The 19,497-nt window shown below is 42.2% G+C and overlaps 1 protein-coding gene across 5 annotated transcripts in view; it reads right to left on the reverse strand.

The window, feature by feature from the left end:
- LOC122684146 (poly(A)-specific ribonuclease PARN-like) overlaps window positions 1-19,497 on the reverse strand; it is a 192,952-nt gene that overhangs the window by 103,401 nt on the left and 70,054 nt on the right. For all 5 annotated transcript variants that reach the window (XR_006337960.1, XR_006337957.1, XR_006337965.1 and 2 more), the window contains exons 9-14: window positions 14,307-14,367; window positions 7,481-7,646; window positions 6,374-6,439; window positions 5,263-5,301; window positions 3,871-3,913; window positions 2,376-2,453 (exon numbers count right to left, since the gene is read on the reverse strand). Coding sequence is in view for 2 of the 5 variants with exons in the window: in XM_043888172.1 (XP_043744107.1) it covers window positions 2,376-2,453; window positions 3,871-3,913; window positions 5,263-5,301; window positions 6,374-6,439; window positions 7,481-7,646; window positions 14,307-14,367 (453 nt within the window). In the remaining 3 variants the exon portion in view is untranslated. The remainder of the gene's footprint in view (window positions 1-2,375; window positions 2,454-3,870; window positions 3,914-5,262; window positions 5,302-6,373; window positions 6,440-7,480; window positions 7,647-14,306; window positions 14,368-19,497) is intronic.

The raw sequence follows: 19,497 nt of genomic DNA on the forward strand, positions 1-19,497 counted from the left end.
CTCAAGCTGCCTTGAGGGGCTTCCTGGTGGCTCAGCAGTAAAGAATCCATCTGCCAATGCAGGAGACATGGGTTCAATCCCTGGGTCAGAAAGATCCCCTAGAGGAAGAAATGGCAACCCATTCCAGTATTCTTGCCTGGGTAATCCCATGGACAGAGGAACCTGGTGGGCTACAGTCCATAGGGTTGCAGAGTCTGATACAACTTAAGGACTAAACGAGAAGTTGTCTTATAAACAGGGACTTTTAAAAGCTGCCACCTGCTGGCCAAATCAATACTGCATTCCATTCTGAGGAGAACCACTCAGACCATCTGTTAATCAAGAATTCTCTGATTTTTTTTTTTTTTTCCTGAGTGAGTGCTTAGTTGCTCAGTCGTGTCAGACTCTTTTTGACCCCATGAACTGTAGCCCACCAGGCTCCTCTGTCCATGGAATTCTCCAGGCAAGAATACTGAATACTGGAGTGGGTTGCCATTCTCTTCTCTAGGGGATTGTCCCAACCCAAGGATCCTCCTGCGCTACAGAAGGATTCTTTACTAACTGAGCCCCCAGGGAAGCCCCCCCCCACCACCCCGCTGTCTTTTTTCCTGGTCAAATGCATTTTTACAAAATTTTTATAGCATCACACTGAGACGCATTCCCACTCAGCTTCTTCTCTCCTGTCTTCTTCATGACGGTGCTTAAACAGACTCAATTTCTTTCCTATCTTGAAATCCCTTCCTTAACTCTAAACTCTAGAGAACCATTCTCCTTCTCCTTATCTCTTCACAGCTAAATTACTTAATGACTCTTCTCCTGGGATGTCCCTGGTCCAGGGGTTAAGACTGTGCTTCCATTGCAACGGGCATGGGTTCTACTCCTGGTCAGGGAACTAAGATCCTGCATGCTGTGTGGCATGGTCAAAAATTTAAATTAAAACAAAAAAAATTCACTAGGTCCAGTTTAATTCCCAGGAACCTGCAAGCCCCCTGCTCTCCCACTTCACCCTCACTGAAATTGTTTACCTCCTTAAACTACTCTTGAGTCTGAAAAGCACTGGTGGTTTTGTGGAGAAATTGGAACACTTGTACTTTGTTGGTGGGAATGAAAAGTGGTACAGTCACGTGGGAAATAGCATGGTAGTCCCTCAAAAAATTAAAAATAGAATTATCATATGATCCAGCAATTCCACTCCTGGGTATATGCCCCAAAGAATTGAAAGCAAGGACTCAAGAGAGTCCTTGACAACCATGTTCAGAGCAGCATTAGTCACAAGAACCGAAAGACAGAAGCAACACAAGAGTCCATAAACAGGTAAATGGGCAAACATAATGTGGTATATAGAATATTATTCAGACTTCAAAAAGAAAGGAAATTGTGATGCATGCTACAATAAAGATGAACCCAAAATGCCATTACGCTAAATGAACAAAGCCAGTAACAGAAAGACAAATACTATCCAATTCCACTTATGTGAGGCATTGAGAGGAGTCAAATTCACAGACAGAAGGTAGACCGGTGGGTACCAGAGGCTGGGGGATGGGAGGAGTGGGAAGTTACTAGTTAATGGGTATAGCGTTTCAATTTTGCAGGATAAAAATAGTCTGGAGATGGATGGTGGTGATGGTTGTAGGACAATGTGAATGTACTTAACAGTACAGAACTGAACACTTCAAAATGGCAAAGATGGTAAATTTCATGTTACATATTTTACCAGAATTAAATTTTTTAAGACAATATTTTTTTTAAAAGAAAAAAAAAAAAAACCTGTTCTCAAAGCTAAGCCCCTCTAGAGGAGGGCATGGCAACCCACTCCAGTATTCTTGCCTGGAGAATTCCATGGACAGAGGAACCTGGTGGGCTACAGTCCATCAGGTCGCAAAGAGTTGGACATGAAAGACCATTTAACACTTCCACTTCACTTTCTCCTGTTTAAGGCCACTGGTGTCTCTTAGCTGGTTACTCTTCAGCTTAACTAGTCTTCCTGCTCGAAACCATTCTCCAGAGGACAACTAGAGTGAGGTTCCAACGTTAACTATGAGCATGCATCTGTAGGCCCATATCGTCTCAACTTTGTTTTAGGAAAACTAGTTAACCGGGCCTGAATTTAGCCACGGTGAGATCACTTAATGGGCTGAGATGCTCAGTGACACAAAGTCTGAATGATAGCCACTAACTCTTGCTCTGAGATGGCTTCACGGAGGTGAAGACAGTCCACCACAATGCCACCCTCACTTTGCTGGCTACATCTAAATACCTACCCTCATTCTCTTTCAGGTTTTGCTATGAATTCAACTCTTCTATGGTAGAAAATGATTCACTAAATTGAATCTAACAAAAGCTCTACAATTCTCTTGGCATTTCTCACCCAAAGGAAATGAGTGTAGTTCAGTCACCTGTTCCTTAGCGTGTTTCTGCTGCTCTCTTCTGCGTTCTTCTTCATCTACTTTGCTGATAACAATGTATCGCTCTTTCTAAAAGACATAAGGCAGATATTCAATTTTCTGGAAGCTACCCGACCCGCCTCACCCTCTTGAAATTCAGGTTCTGCCACCATTAGAAGTTATAATTTTTTATCAGTGCACAGTCTTTCAGGGGAAAAACACATTCAAAGTATCTTGAAATGCCACCAAAGTTGAGTTGTTGCTTTACAAACTAGAACTCATCTCCATGTTTCCATGACATTTTCCTATGATTTATTAATTCACCCCAACAGAGTCAATTATAAATATCAAGAGACTGTGAGAGTAAGACACTCCATAATGGACACTAAGATGTTGTACTTGAACATGGATTTCAAAATAGTTGGTTTTAAAATAAAAATTCTATGTAACCCATATAAATTTAAATCATTATATTATATACCTAAAACTAATACTGTAAGTCAACCCTACCTCAATTTAAAAAATTTCTGTATTGTATCTTATTAACATAAGAGAAAAATCCTGGATTTTCCAGTAACTTGTCGGGTAACTAGCATCTTCTTTCTCACACTGCATTCTGGATCAATCAAACACCACAAAATCTCCTGTGTCAAAGTTTGAGATTTATCTTCTAGCAAGATTTAATACATAATCTCTTAATTATACATCTCACTTAAGAACAAGAACCAAATTCTTTTTTTTTTTTTAAATACTGAGTTTATTTCACATGTATATTTTTGTCTCCGCACCATTTCCATCTGTCTGACCACCACTACTACTATTCCTATCATAACATTCCATACATACTTAAAACCAAGCAAAGGGTGGAGTTCCATCTTTAAAAACTAAACAGGCATTTTGGACAACACATTCTTGGCAATGGAACGTGGACAACATTTATCAGACACGGTAGGAAAAGTTCTCACTCTGCATTATAAAAAGGACAGCCAGATATCAACTGTTACAGAAATGAAATAAATTCTAAAATTCTATAGTTCCGTCAAAGGAACCCACCATCAGCCCACCATTACCCATTTCGGTTCTATCACTGCTCTCTGGGAATACATGATGACAGCATGCTTATGCCCCAGATTCTAAAACCTAATTTTAGTGGCCCATGTAACAAGAAGCAATTACTCCAGGAGTACCATGCATACCAGCTTTCTGTGATGATGAGAACACGTACTAACATTTGCATGCTCTCAAGTTTACAAAGTTCAGTTCCATCCACTACTTTTTAAAAAGCCGTGAGACAGTAGAGCTCATCATCACCATGCTCATGAGTGGATTTACAAATGAGGAAACTGAGGCTGGCAGCGGGGAAATGACTTGTCCAATGTCGCCCAGCTCATGCGTATGGGAGTCAACTCTGATTTTCAACTTCCTGATCTGACTGCACTTTGTATTTGATTACTATGGCACTGGTTCAGTGCATTTAATGTTGGCCCTGGATAAGCCTTGGGGTTACCTTTTCAGTTTCTAAAGTCTCAACATGAATGCCTTTGGGATACCTAAAGAAAAGAAAGAAAACGTGCTTATCAATAGATGAGATAATGACAGCTAAGACCCTAAAGTACTTTTAAAACAACTATATAGCTATAATTTCATTACATCAGTTTTATTAAGTATGCAATAAATATCACTACAGGAAGACTGTAGAGTAAGCCTATTCCATAATATTTCAGTTTCCAAATGTTTCCCTATCTCTGCTCTTAGAATACAGCAATGTATCTCATTTCAAATTAAGTTTTTAGGACTTAGACAGTTTCTGAAATGTCAGGCATCATATAATACAGTCAACACATTACTTCACAGTCAAATCTTGCTTCTAAATGTCACAATGCTTACTTCCTAAGTGAAATTTTGAAGGTCTCTTTAGATGGTTTGGGGCACACACAGGGGAGGTTTGAGATGAGTAACTCTGTGGTAAGCTTGCACAGTAGTTGGCATCTGCCAAGGAGAGGAATCTGGAATCCATAGGGAGTATGTTGCAAGGATAACATGAGAAGAAAGGAGCCTGATCAAATAATAATGGCCCTTTTCCTGGTCTGGTCAAAGTAAATTCACTGGCAGATTCTAACGAAAGAACAAGAACCCCAAACAAAGTCAAGTGCAAACATCCATCTCTCCAATCCTGACCTTCAACTGCTAAGTTAAGAGATTTACTTGAAAATATAACTAAACTAATGGAAACACCTCCAGAAAAAAACACATACAAAATTTTGGACATTATTTCAGGAGATTCACAGGCCTCCTGAAACCCACCCATGGTCTAATCCCTGCTTTAGAAAAAGCATTCACCTTTCATTTAATCTACTTTATTTCAGTATTTCTTATAAACAGCAAAAGTATGAAATTAAAAATTTTGTGTACAATGCTACTGAAATATAGTAAAGAAGGCAGCCTAATATAATTAAATATTTTAAGCTGCATAAATTAAATGACAAGAATCTAAGTAAAAATTATCCTGTTTCAAAAAAGAAAAACAAAGACCATTCACCTGAGTATTTCCCAGGTCTTAAAGCCAAACTTTATTATATACCTTCAAAGGTACTACACATACCTTCATATACCTTCAAATAATACTTCAATTTAGGATATGCCAAATCGATCATTAAAAGAAAACTGTAAAGCCTTTACAGCAGCTACTAAGAAGCAAGAGCAAATAAATTAAGCGGGTATTTAACTTAAGAAATTGGGGGGAAAACAGTAACAAAATGAAGCACTGCCCAAGAACACAGTATGGTCAAGTCACCAAAACCAGCAGAACATCAAAAATGAAATAAAGGCTAAAAAACTGCTTTTAATTTTTTAATCCTGGGTCCCTCACAGAGCCCTCATGTATAATATAAACACTTACTTCCAGCTCAAAGTCTGATAAATCAGTTTTCTTTGGAACCTACGAAAACAAATGAAAAGGTATTAATTTGCAATCATTGAAGCAAAATTCAAACTGACCAAGCACTGGTTGGGAAAGACCACATAAGTTTTAAAAGAGGCTTCATTAGAAGTGACAGTTAACATGCAAAAAAGAACAGAGAGGATGCTTGAGGTGGGAGGATTCCTCACCACCTTTCTTCATCAAAATGCTCTTTACTGGGACTTCCCTGGTGGTCCAGTGGTTAAGAATCCACTTTTCAATGGACAGGACTCGGGTTTGATCCCTAGCCGGGGAACTAAGATCCTATATGCCAAGGGGCAACTCAGTCCACACACCACACAAGCTGCGAGACAAGCCCGTGTGCCACAACTGTGTCCCGACACAGCCGAATCAATGAACTGAACGTGAAAGTGAAAGTCGCTCCGTCATGTCCAACTCTTTGCGACCCCATGGAACAGTTCATGGAATTCTCCAGGCCAGAATACTGAAGTAGCCATTCCCTTCTCCAAGAGAACTAATGAATTGAAAATGCTCTTTATCACTGCTATTATTATACTGCCTTTATAAAAGAGGCAGAAGTCCTTATCAAACCAAAATATTACCTCCTGTGGCTGTATGAACAGAATTTTAAGTAGACAGATGCATTAAAACACTTCTGTTGAAGCTAGTCACAAAGGAGAAGGAAGGAAAGCAGGCTGTTTCAATTACTGACTCTGAAACACCGATGCTTTTTACTGCAGAGAGAAATGAAAAGGACAGAAATAGCCTAACAATGGACTCTGGCTCTTCTGAAGTCTTTCTGTATGAAGCACACATCAAGGCTACAATAATTACGCACTCTTGAGCATGTCTTAAAGCAGAGGTGCATAACAGTTTTCTTCCCTCCAGGACAGGACAAAGCACTCATTCAGTGTCTCAATATACCATGCTCCCCACTGCGTTAACACTAAAGTTAGTGCTGAAATCTTGGGAACATACCTATAATAAAAAGACTATTTATGAATGTTTTTAAGAGACCAAGAAGAGCACATGCCAGAAATCATCTACCTTTCCCAAAAAAGAACAAGTGAAAATATTCAAGGCAACTGACCCAGTACATGGCTCTAAATCCAAGTTCTTGTCCTCTTCACTTTGTAATAAATCTTCTATTTTCTTTCTGAAGAATTAGAATAAAAATATGACCATCAGCATCATTAAGGAACGAAGTCATCAATCAAAAGAACCACCATACTCAAAAGCAGTAACATATGACAATGTAATTTTACCAAATCATAACTTTTTAGTTCAGTAAGGCTTAAAATACTTTACTTTGGCAGATTCTTTTTGTCATTGTTATTAATGAGTCAGTGACAACTTCTCAAGGATTCATTGATACAAGTGATTTACATTTTTACTTTCCTAGTCAAGTAGTTTTGTTATTCAGTTGCCAAGTAGTCTGTTGTTCAGTCGCCAGGTTACGTCCACGTCTCAACAACATGGACTGCAGCATGCCAGGCTTCCCTCTCCCTCACCATCTCTCAGAGTTTGCCCAAGTTCATGTCCATTGAATCAGTAATGCCATTCAACCATCTCATCCTCTGTCACCCTCTTCTCCTTCTACCTTTAATCTTTCCCAACATCAGGGTCTTTTCCAATGAGTCAGCAGTTATACTGATAACTAAACTAAGCAAAACCAGACGCTCCTCCCGTGGCACATTTGCTTGTCAGAACTTCACCACAACAGAAAAAAAAAAAAAACACAGATATGTTGCAATATCTGGATGGGCCTCTGCCTCTGGGGGAACAGTGGCTGTCAGGCCTGTGGTCCACACAAGAGGTCTGCCCCCTTGCCAAGGCAGTCTCAGGCCTGGTGACACATGGCAATTCTGCGCACAGTACACAAAACTCCATTTACAATTGACAGCAGATGGTTGGATGGCATCACCAACTCAATGGACATGAGTCTGAGCAAACTTCAGGAGACAGTGAAAGACAGAAAAGCCTGGCATGCTGCAGTCCATGGGGTCGCAAAGAGACGGACACAACTCAGCGATTGAACAACATATAACACAAACTCAGGTATGCCACAATTAAATCCTGCCCTCACATCACCCTCTGTGTGCGCTGTGTGTGGGTATCACAAGCCTGAGATACAGGCATCGATCCTGCCCCAAGACACACGTCTCATCGCACGTCTGCTTTCAGTTTAGGAACTTACACTACTTGGTCAATAAACTTCTTCTGATCGTCAGGAATTGTCACGGGACACTTTGAAGTGTTAGGAGACGTGTAGGACAGAGCACCTGCGCCGTTGGACTGCAAACGCTTCTCATCATACTGCTCTCTTAACTGTCTTTCTTCTTCCTGATTTAAGTACGGAATTCCTGAACAGAATTTTTAAAAGTGTGTATTAGCAGAAGTCACTGTTTATCATAAAAAATTTTGTAACAAACCACAGAGTCTAAAATACTTGGGAAAGACCATATTTGACTACAGCTCAAAAAAAAAAAATCAATGGAAACAGCAAGTGATTTTGAAATGTATGTGTCTTATTTCATTCACTCCATGTGCTCATTCGTTCATTCATCTCTCAATAAATTGTAATTTGGCATGTACACTGTGCCAGGCACCATACCAGGTGCCGGTGAGCTAATGATGAACAAGGTAGATGCGTCCTGCTCTGTAGTGAAGGGAACAACCTTAGGACGACCAAAGAAGGCCACCAGGCAGGAGGACCCAAAAGGTGAGCATGGATCAGACACGCAGGAACTGGGGGAAGAGTATTTCAGGCAGGGAACAGACATAAATGCCCAGAGGACAGAAATGGCTTGGACTGTTCCAGAAACAGTTCCAGAGAAGGAAGCTGTAAGCAGGAGAACGGAATAATGTCAGGCTGCAGAGGATGGGGCAGGATTACACGGGCCCTTAGAGGCCACGGTAAGAATTTACTTATTCTAAGGACAACGGGATGCTGTTGCAAGGCTTTAAGCACAATAATCACATTATCTGCTCCATTATTTTCATGTACTTTTTAAAAATTATTTACTTATTTATTTTTGGCTGCACTGGGTCTTTGCTGCTGCGCACGGGCTTTCTCCAGTTGCAGACAGCAGGGGCTACTCTCTAGCTATGGCGGGCACAGGCTCTAGAGCTCACTCAGGTTCAGTAGCTGTGATGTACGGGCTAGCTGCCCTACTGCATATGGAATCTTCCTGGACCAGGGATCAAACCCATGTGCATTGCAAGACAGATTCTTAACCACTAGACCAGCACAGAAGCCCTGCTCCATGTTTTTAAAAGACCATCTGGACTTCTATGAGAACTGAAGTAGGGAGGTCAGCCAGAAGGAACTGTTCACTGTGGTTGTCCAGGCAGGAGATAACCGCTTAGATCAGAGATCAGTACACCTTTCCTTAAAGAGACAAACAAGAAACATTTTAGGCTTATGGGCCATATGGAGATCTCTATGGCAACATGAGATCTCAACATCTTTGTAACATGAAAACAGCCACACACAGTGAGTAAAATAAATGGACACAGTTGTCCCAATAAAGCCAAAAGCTACCTCCTGGACATATTAAATCATCTAGGGATGTACATATAAATGAAGAGCTACAAATAAAAGGCTAAAGCTTAGGAGAAAGGTGCTGAGATACAAATTCAGGTGTCATCAGGATAAAGGGGGGCATTACAAGTCATGGGACAGTTAACAAACTGTGGAACCAATGATGAAGTTAGAAAATCATCATTTGTCAGCAGTAATAACTGTCTCAAGCAAGACTCATCAGTGGATGCTAAACCTAATTGAAGAAGTCTGATCAACATTCCAAACACCAAAAGCTGCACAACAATATGCATGTACTTAATACCAGCCAACTGTATACTTAGAAATGGTTAACAGATGACGTACTGTACGTGTGTTTTTCTAAAAGTAAACAGAAGAGCGATAATCATCAGTAACTCGGCTCACTGGTGTCACGTTCTCCTGATATGATGTACTGAGCAGCACGCATCTGCAGTGTCTCTGCCCGAGACGAATCGATGCCTCTGGACTTGGCTGCTGCTGCTAAGTCGCTTCAGTCGTGTCCGACTCTGTGCGTCCCCATAGACGGCAGCCCACCAGGCTCTCCCGTCCCTGGGATTCTCCAGGCAAGAACACTGGAGTGGGTTGCCATTTCCTTCTCCAATGCATGGAAGTGAAAAGTCAAAGTGAAGTCGCTCGGTCATGTCCAACTCTTAGCGACCCCATGGACTGTAGCCTACCAGACTCCTCCGTCCATGGGATTCTCCAGGCAAGAGTACTGGACTTGGCTGAGGAAACATCAAAAAAGTCCCAATCGAGGGGCATGCCACAAACTAGCCTCCGCTACAAAATACTGTCAAGGTACTCAAATCAAAGACAGACTGAGAAATTGTTCTGGATTGTAAAAGAGCAAAGAGATATGACAGCTTAAATGCAGTGTGTGAGCCCAGAGTGAATCTGGATGGGGAGAAGTTGTTTTTCTCTTTTACTCTAAGTAGCAAAACTTATATACATTAGGTTTGTAAATGAGGTAACAGTACTAGAGCAACATCCATTTCCTAATTTGGATTACTGTACTGTGTAAGAGAAGGTACTTGTTTTTAGGAAAATGCACACTGAAGTAGTTAGAATAAAGAAATGTCATGTTTGGAACTTACTCTAAAATGGTTTGGGGGGAAAAAATTATACACAAGCATGTAATGAGAGAAAGGATGACAAGGCAAACAGTATAATGCCAACATTCAGGAAACTGGAGGGCAGGTACCAGGAATTCTCTGAGGTATTTTGGCAACATTTATAAAGTCTGAGATTATTTCAAAATAAGAATTTAATAATAAAAAGTAAATAAAACCATGGAATATATGAGACTAACATTGAAGCCAGAGGAGACGAAACAGTCAGAATGGGGAGAAGTCCAGAGGGAGGCAGGAGGAAAAGCACAGAACGAAGAGTCTAAAAGCCAGGGGAGAGTGTCCAGGGGAGGAGGGAGCAATCGACCCAGTCAAATTCCGCCAAAGGCGGAGTGAGGACAAAGAAGGATCCACAAGGTGTGAGATCCTGGCAGTCTGACCCGACCTCAAGTCCAAGGAGGGCTGCGGACAGCAAACGGGCTCAGGTGGGTAAAGAGAAAACTAGAGGGGAAGAGGCAGGAATGGCAAGCGCAAGCCCCTCATTCAAGATGCTTTCCTCTGAGTGGGAGCATCGCAGGCCAGAAGTGGCGCTGGGGATGTGGAATCAAGTGAGGGGCGGGTGTGCTTGGTCAGTGTTATTCTGAGACAGACAGATCCCCACGGGCGTGATTCATCTTCACGTGCCACCTACTCCTTTGGTGGTCGGGTGAAATCTACAGGCCCCACCTCAAAATGACGTTTTCAAATGCATAAAATAAAATACACAAGATTATAAAGGAAAGTAATTATACTGAAATAGTTACCAAGAACTTTTTTTATATCTATGATATAGTAATGTAAGATACCAGCTTCCTGGTCAACACATTAAATAAGAAGACCTAACGGCAGGCACTTCCCCACTGGTCCTAAGACTCTGCGCTTCCAATGTAGGGGGCCCGGGTTCAATCCTTAGTCAGGGAACTAGATCTGGCATGCCATAACTGAGAGTTCACATGCTGCAACAAAGATCGAAGATTCCAAGCGCTGCAACTAAGACCTGGTGCAGCCAAATAAGTAAATTAAATACATAAATATTTTTTTTAAAAGACCTACTGGCAGGTGAATTAATGATGGTAATTTCAAAGTACTGGCGAAGGTAAACAATATTCAAGATATCTGCCACAACAAAAATGCCACTTGAAGATACCTAGGATTTCACTGAGGACAAACTTCCTGCTACTGCTAAGGTGGCTGGGTTGTTGCCTACATTCCTAACAGAAGAAATGAACAAATTCAGTTCAAGGTTAGACAAAATATAGATGTCAACTCATCACCACCTTCCCCAGATTCAGACTCCAGAACTCACTCTATAGCAGGAAAGCAGCCTCTGGACTAGATTAAGGAGCTCTGCACTAAAAGACGAAGAACGCAATGGCACCCCACTCCAGTACTCTTGCCTGGAAAATCCCATGGATGGAGGAGCCTGGTAGGCTGCAGTCCATGGGGTCGCAAAGAGTCGGACATGACTGAGCAACTTCACTTTCACTTTTCACTTCCATGCATTGGAGAAGGAAACGGCAACCCACTCCAGTGTTCTTGCCTGGAGAATCCCAGGGATGGGGCAGCCTGTTGGGCTGCCATCTATGGGGTCACACAGAGTCAGACACGACTGAAGTGACTTAGCAGCAGCAGCAGCAACACTAAAAGAATGTTTACAAAGGTTGATGGAATGATCAGCAGAGAAGGGAAAACATCCAGCAGACAGAAGGGCAAACTGGAAGGGCCAGTGCCTGACACAGAGGGAGGGACTAGCCTTCTAAGGAACACCTGTGAAAAGGCTGGGCCCAGGCTCGGCGGGGAGACCTGTGGGTCTGGTGGTAAGAACACAAACTGGCTCTTGCCTGCTGGCTTCTATTTTCATTGAGTCATGACCAGCAGCTGAGAGGGAGGCCTGGAGAGAGAAAGTAAAAATACTGATATCGTAGAAAGTCAGAAAGGGAATTTCTAAGTCAGAAAAGTAGGATTTCTGAGCATGATGGAGTCCTTACTTGATGCTTGTGCTCATGCATTTAAAGTGACAAATGAGCTCAGGTATGTTCCATTTTACTGCAATACTCAGATGCTCAGGAAGAGAGAAAGTGAGTGATCAGAACCAACTAAGGCTGGGACTTAGCTAGACGAGTTCAATATGTGGAGAGGAGCAAGAGGAAGAAGAAAGGATAATAATGGACCAGGCGGACAAGGAGCGAAGTTAAGACCAGACAGTAGGAGGTAACTGACAGTGAGAAAGCAATGGAGATCAACCAACTGCTGAAATGAGGTAGCCAAGTGGATGTGAAGGACGAGAGGAGGCGCTGTCAAGGAGAAATGATGGAGGTGGGCACAGTTCCTCCTGATAAGACCCATGATGCCACTAAGGGAGTGGACAGCTAAGGGGAGGCAGAAGCGAGGACTGCTGACCCCCTGGGAGTAGACACGACAGAGCTTTTGCAGGTGCTCCATGTGGATGCTGGAGTAACCCAGAAGGAGGAGAGAGGTAGGAATAGAGAGAAAGATGAGCCAAAGTCTAGGCTTCTGGTGTCCTTGCAAACAGAACCTAAAATAATTGAGGCTGGGGTGACGAGAGGGGAACATTTGCAGGAATGCAGATTCCACCTGGAGGTTAAAGAGCATAAATTCAGGTGTTAGACAGCCTGCACTAGAATCCCAGTTCTATCACACCCAGGACGTCAGCAGAAGGGGGACGGCAGAGCTGGTTACACAGCCCTGGGAAGAGCCGTGGCTCCTGAGAAGAACTCAGCTGGACTGAGGTGGAAGGCCTACCGCCCGGCTGCATAGACAGCTGAAACCATCTGTGCTTGGGAGAATGGTGACGGCAGTCACCTGGTTCCACTTCAGACAAGGAAGTCAGAGGTATGTCCAAGGAGGCTGCCAGGAGGAAAGGGTCTAGCATGTGCAAACCCTAGAGTGCAAAGATTTAATAAGGAAGAGGAATAAAGGTCCGGGTCAGATTTAAAGCACAGGGATAAGAGTCTCAGTAATAACAGATGGCCTGGGAGCCCTGATGCAGTTGTGACTAAAATACTTCAAGGTCTGACTACAAAACTAGAAAATGAAGCATCCTTCATGAAGCTGTTTCTCTCCTTCTATGAAAATAAAACCATCAGGCTGGAAATTACACATTCATAGGAATCTGGTTAAAGTAGTTCCTTCAAAACATTTCTGCAATAAGACTTCCCAGATGGTCCAGCGGTTAAGACTCCATGCTTCCAATGCAGGGGGCACGAGTTCGATCCTTGGTCAGGGAACTAAGATCCCACATGCCAAAAAAAAAAAAAAAAAAAACTGCACACATTCCATCATAGTACTCTAACTATATGTGGAATTTGTATTTTATAGTGGCTTTCAGAGTCAAGCATGAGCCACAGGAAATAAAATTACTTTGTTATACCCAAATTGTGTTACCCAGCAGGTTTACCCACTAGGTTAAGCAGTTTGGATTCAAAAATTTTTTTAGCATTTCCAAATATCAAAAGCACCAGTAGATATGAGGATGCAGCACCACTGAAGCAATTAAACAACCAACATGACATGGTCCTAAAGACCCTACAAGGAGATCATGCTGAGGGAAAGAGATTGTAGCTGAAGTCTATGTTCTGGAACCTTTGCTGAGAAATATCTCCTTCCCTACCTCACTCAGTAACACATCCACCATGGGAAAGAAAGCAGTTTACAAGAATAATTAAGTGAAAAGTAGCTACTGACCTTAGAGCAGCAGGCACTTAATACTGCTGGGAACGACAGAGGCTTTCCCAGGCACTTTTAGGGAAGTAAATGAATGGAGGAAAAAAAAAACCACTCTGATGTGCTTGAACGTCCAGTGTTCATTAATTAAATATTTAACAATCACCTCTCTGAGGGATCATGCCCTACGCTGGGGACAAGGACTCGGACTTGGTCCCCCCACCCCACCAGGTTGCTGGTCAGCACATCACCCAGCAAGTTAGCCATCAGAACTGAATTTTTTCTTCCAAAGACCATCGCAGTATTACTGAAACATGGCCGATTATGAAAATGCGACACTGGACCACTTGTCTCAGTGGAAGACAACAGGGACACATACCCCACAGGGAGTCTGCCAGGCGACTGAGTCACACCAGTGACAGCACAAGCCCCACCCAACGACTCTGGGGGCTCGAGAGGCCTCATCAGAGCTAAAGGAGGCAGCAGCGCCTCTCCTGTGCCACTCATGCTGGACCAGGCCTTCAACAGCGGGGCACAATAAAAACTCTAACGGCTGCACAGGCTGGAATGGAAATCCGAGACCCTGTCTCAGACAGTACGCACAGAGAGATAATTCTCAACCGAGTCCAGATTTACAAGCTCTGAAGAGAGGTCACGTGTAATCTTACCGTTGCGAAAAACCTTATTAAAATCAAATCCTTGGCTTGCTAGAAAGTCAATGCTTGAGCTCTGAAACAAGAGTAAATAGAACATGCATTTCAGTGATGTTCATGGCAGGTGTGTGAACATAAGCAGAGAAAGAACTCTGGGGAGTAAACGAAGGCAACCAGGCAAGGGGGTAGCATGCCACGGGTCAGAGAACAAGGGGCTTCTACTCCACGGCTGCTGAACTGTCCATTCATTCACTTCAACTATCTGGGCTTTTCCCTTATAGTTTGTAAGACAAATATCCTTTGTTACCCAACATTTAAGAAAATCTTACTTGGTGAACATATATTCTCCCAAGAGGCAGGAAACTGCTGAATAAAAATTAAATGTATTTCTATTATCTCACCCCAGGTTCAAATTTAAGGGAAAAAATGTGCAAATTATAAGGTATCAATATTCACTTCAACTTAGATTCTGGAAGCCCAAAATCTTAACTGGATGTTCTTTACATTCAACATCATAGTACAGAAAAATTCCCAGTAAAGAGACTTACTAAACACATATCTCAAAGTCAAAATATATACGTAAATGTAGAAAAAATATCAAGTAAGTAATTATACACAAGAATGGGAACATTTTCACAAAGTCCTTACTCAACTGACTGAAGGTGGGAAACTTCACTGAGCTTCTCTAATTTTATTTTCGTTTTAAGTCAGAACCGCCTTGTCTAACTCAATGAAACCATGAGCCACTCTGTGCAGGGCCACCCAAGACGCAAGGGTCATGGTGGAGCGTTCTGACAAAACGTGGTCCACTGAAGGGAATGGCAAACCACTCTAATTTCTTGCCTTGAGAACCCCATGGACAGTATGAAAACAGAAAAAGATACATGACACTGAAAAATGAAATTCCCAGGTCGGTAGGTGTCCAATATGCTACTGGAGAGAAGTGGAGAAATAACTTCAGAAAGAATGAAGAGACTGAGCCAAAGAGAAAACAATGCCCAGTTGTGGATGTGTCTGGTGATGGAAGTAAAGTCTGATGCTATAAAGAGCAATACTGCATAGGAATCTGGACTGTTAGGTCCATGAATTAAGGTAAATTACAAGTGGTCAAACAGGAGATGGCAAGAGGGAACAGTGACATTTTAGTAATCAGTGAACTAAAACAGACTGGAATGGGTGAATTTAATTCAGATGACAATTATATATACTACTGTGGGCAAGAATCCCTTAGAAGACATGGAGTAGCCCTCACTGTCAACAAGAGTCTGAAATGCAGTACTTGAGTGCAATCTCAAAAACGACAGAATGATCTCTGTTCATTTCCAAAGAAAACCATTCAATAACACAATAATCCAATCTATGCCAGTAATGCTGAAGAAGCTGAAGTTGAATGGTTCTATAAAGACCTACAAGACATTCTAGAACTAACACTCAAAAAAGATGTCCTTTTCATCATAGGGGACTGGAATGCAAAAGTAGGAAGTCAAGAGAAACCTCGAGTAACAGGCAAATTTGGTCTTGGAGTACAAAATGAAGCAGGGCAAAGGCTAATAGAGTTTTGCCAAGAGAACACACTGGTCATAGCAAATACCCTCTTCCAACAACACAAGAGAAGACTCTACACACAGACATCACCAGATGGTCAACAGCAAAATCACACTGATTATATTCTTTGCAGCCAAAGATGGAGAGGATCTATGAAAGAAAGTGAAAGCGAAGTCGCTCAGTTGTGTCTGACTCTTTGCAACCCAATGGACTGTAGCCCACCAGGCTTCTCAGTCCATGGAATTTTCCAGGCAAGAGTACTGGAATGGGTTGCCATTTCCTTCTCCAGGGGATCTTCCCAACCCAGGGATCGAACCCGGGTCTCCCACACTGCAGGCAGACACTTTACTGAGCCACCGGCAAGCCCAGGAGAGGCTCTATAACAGTCACCAAAAACAAGACCAGGAACCAACTGTGGCTCAGATCATGAACTCCTTATTGCCAAATTCAGACTTAAATTGAAGAAAGTAGGGAAAACCACTAGACCATTCATGTATGACCTAAATCAAATCCCTTACGATTATACACTAGAAGTGACAAATAGATTCAAGGGATTAGATCTGACAGACAGAAAGCCTGAAGAACTATGGACAGAGGTTTGTAACATGTACAGAAGACAGTGATCAAGACCATCCCCAAGAAAAAGAAATGCAAAAAGGCAAAATGGTTGTCTGAGGAGGTCTTACAGATAGCTGAGAAAAGAAGAGAAGCTAAAGGTAAAGGAGAAAAGGAAAGATATTCCCATTTGAATGCAGAGTTCCAAAGAATAGGAAGGAGAGATAAGAAAGCCTTCCTCAGTGATCAATGCAAAGAAATAGAGGAAAACAATAGAATGGTAAAGACTAGAGATCTCTTCAAGAAAATTAGAGATACCAAGGGAATATTTCATTCAATGATGGGCACAGTAAAAGACAGAAATGGTACAGACCTAACAGAAGCAGAAGATATTAAAAAGAGGTGGCAAAAATACACAGAAGAACTATACAAAAAATATCTTCATGACCCAGATAACCACGATGGTGTGATCACACACCTAGAGCCAAACATCCTAGAATTCGTGATGTCAAGTGGTCCTCAGGAAGCATCACTACGAACAAAGCTAGTGGAGGTGATGGAATTCCAGTTGAGCTAGTTCAAATCCTAAAAGATTATGTGTGAAAGTGCTGCACTCATTATGCCAGCAAATTTGGAAAACTCAGCAGTGACCACAGGACTGGAAAAGGTCAGTTTTCATTCCGATCCCAAAGAAGGACAATACCAAAGAATATTCAAACTACCGCACAATTGCACTCATCTCACACGCTAGCAAAGTAATGCTCAAAATTCTCCAAGCCAGGCTTCAACAGTATGTGAACCATGAACTTCCAGATGTTCAAGCCGGACTTAGAAAAGGCAGCAGAACCAGAGATCAAATAGCCAACATCTGTTGGATCATCTAAAAAGCAAGAGAATTCCAGAAAAAACATCTACTTCTGCTTTATTGATAACACCAAAGCCTTTGACTGTGTTCAGTTCAATTCAGTTCTGTCACTCAGTCATATCCGACTTTGCAGCCCCATGGACTGCAGGACACCAGGCCACCCTGTCCAGCAACAACTCCTGGGGTTTACTCAAACTCGTGTCCATTGAGTCAGCAATACCATCCAACCATCTCATCCTCTGTCATCCCCTTCTCCTCCCCGCTTCTATCTTTCCCAGAATCAGGGTCTTTTCCAATAAGTCAGTTCTTCACTTCAGGTGGCCAAAGTATTCAAGTTTCAACTTCAGCATCAGTCCTTCCAATGAATATTCAGGACTGATTTCCTTTCGGATGGACTGGCTGGATCTCCTTGCTGTCCAAGGGGTTCTCAAGAGTCTTATCCAACACTACAGTTCTAAAGCATCAATTCTTCAGTGCTCAGCTTTCTTTATAGACCAACTCTCACAAACATACATGACTACTGGAAAAACCACAGCTTTGACCAGACGGACCTTTGTTGGCAAAGTAATATCTCTGCTTTTTAACATACTAAAAAGAAACTAAAGAGCCTCCTGATGAAAGTGAAAGAGAGAAGTGAAAAAGCTGGCTTAAAACTCAACATTCAAAAAACGAAGATCATGGCATCCAGTCCCATGATTTTGGACTCCAAAATCACTGTAGATGATAACTGCAGCCAATTAAAAGACACTTGCTCCTTGGAAGAAAAGTTATGGCTAATTTAGACAGCATATTAAAAGGCAGAGATGTAAAATAAATAAATAAATAAAATAAAAGACAGAGACGTTACTTTGCCAACAAAGTTCCATCTATTCAAAGCTATGGTTTTTCCAGTAGTCAGGTATGGATGTAAGAATTGGACTACAAAGAAAGCTGAGTGCCAAAGAATTGATGCTTTTGAACTGTGGTGCTGGAGAAGACTCTTGAGAGTCCCTTGAACAGCAAGTCCAAGGGAGATCCAACCAGTCCATTTGAAAGGAATTCAGTCCTGAATATTCACTGGAAGGACTAATGCTGAAGCTGAAACTCCAATGCTTTGGCCACCTGATACGAAGAACTGACTCACTGGAAAAGACCCTGATGCTGGGAAAGATTGAAGACAGGAAGAGAAGGGGACAACAGAGGATGAGATGGCTGGATGGCATCACGACTCGATGGACATGAGTTTGAGCAAGCTCCATGAGTTGGTGATGGACAGGGAAGCCTGGCATGCTGCAGTCGATGGGGTCTCAAAGAGTTGGACATTCCTGAAGTAACTGAAGGTAGAACAGTTAAATCTGACCCTTTATAGAGCAGCCCTTCCTCAGTCGCACTTGATGTTACACCATCAGTCTAGACTGAGGATGCTCTGCCAGTTCCAATAAGCTCATTACCATATCCACTTTAGAGATGCTGCTGAAGACAACGTCGTCTACACAGAGGGCTTCCCTGGTGGCTCAGATGATAAAGAATCTGCCTGCAATTAAGGAGACCTGGGTTCAATCCCTGGGTCAGGAAGATCCCCTGGAAAAGGGAATGGCTACCCACTCCAGTATTCTTGCCTGGAGAATTCCATGGAGTCTGGCAGGCTACAGTCCATGGGGTCACAAAGAGTCAGACATGACTGAGCGACAAATACCATGATAACAGAAAGGGAAATGTCTTGGGGTCTCTAATCTGAGGAAAGCTGAACTGGTCCTAAGTCCTGGTCCATTTTGATCCTTTGGACCACAGAACTGACCGTGTGTTTCCCCCTTGTCTTGGCTGGTAGGAAGCTCAGAGACAAGCAGGTAAGACTTTCTTTGGCATGAATTCTGTGTTCTAATCATAACACAGTAATCACACCCTCATTTTTCTTTTCTTCCAATTTTTCACTTACTTATTTTTAATCTTAGGTTAAAAGGTTTTATATATTATATATACTTTTATGTACTTTATGTATCTTTATTACTTGACACCAGTTCTTTTAAACTATGAGCAACCTAGTCAAATATACATGGGTATGTGCATGCATGCACACACACACACAGATACAGACACATCATTTTCTATCATGTCCAGGTTTTCTGTGATGTGAAATAAGCAACCATTTCCCCTATATCTTCCTTGTTCATCCTGTTCTGAAATAAGACCCAGTGCCTTCTGACTTGGGCCACAAGCCCCTCTACCTTCCATGCCTGAGTACTCTTAACTCTGCTCCCCTAA

The sequence above is a fragment of the Cervus elaphus genome, chromosome 1 (assembly GCF_910594005.1).
Source record: "Cervus elaphus chromosome 1, mCerEla1.1, whole genome shotgun sequence".
NCBI classification, from domain to species: Eukaryota; Metazoa; Chordata; class Mammalia; order Artiodactyla; family Cervidae; genus Cervus; species Cervus elaphus.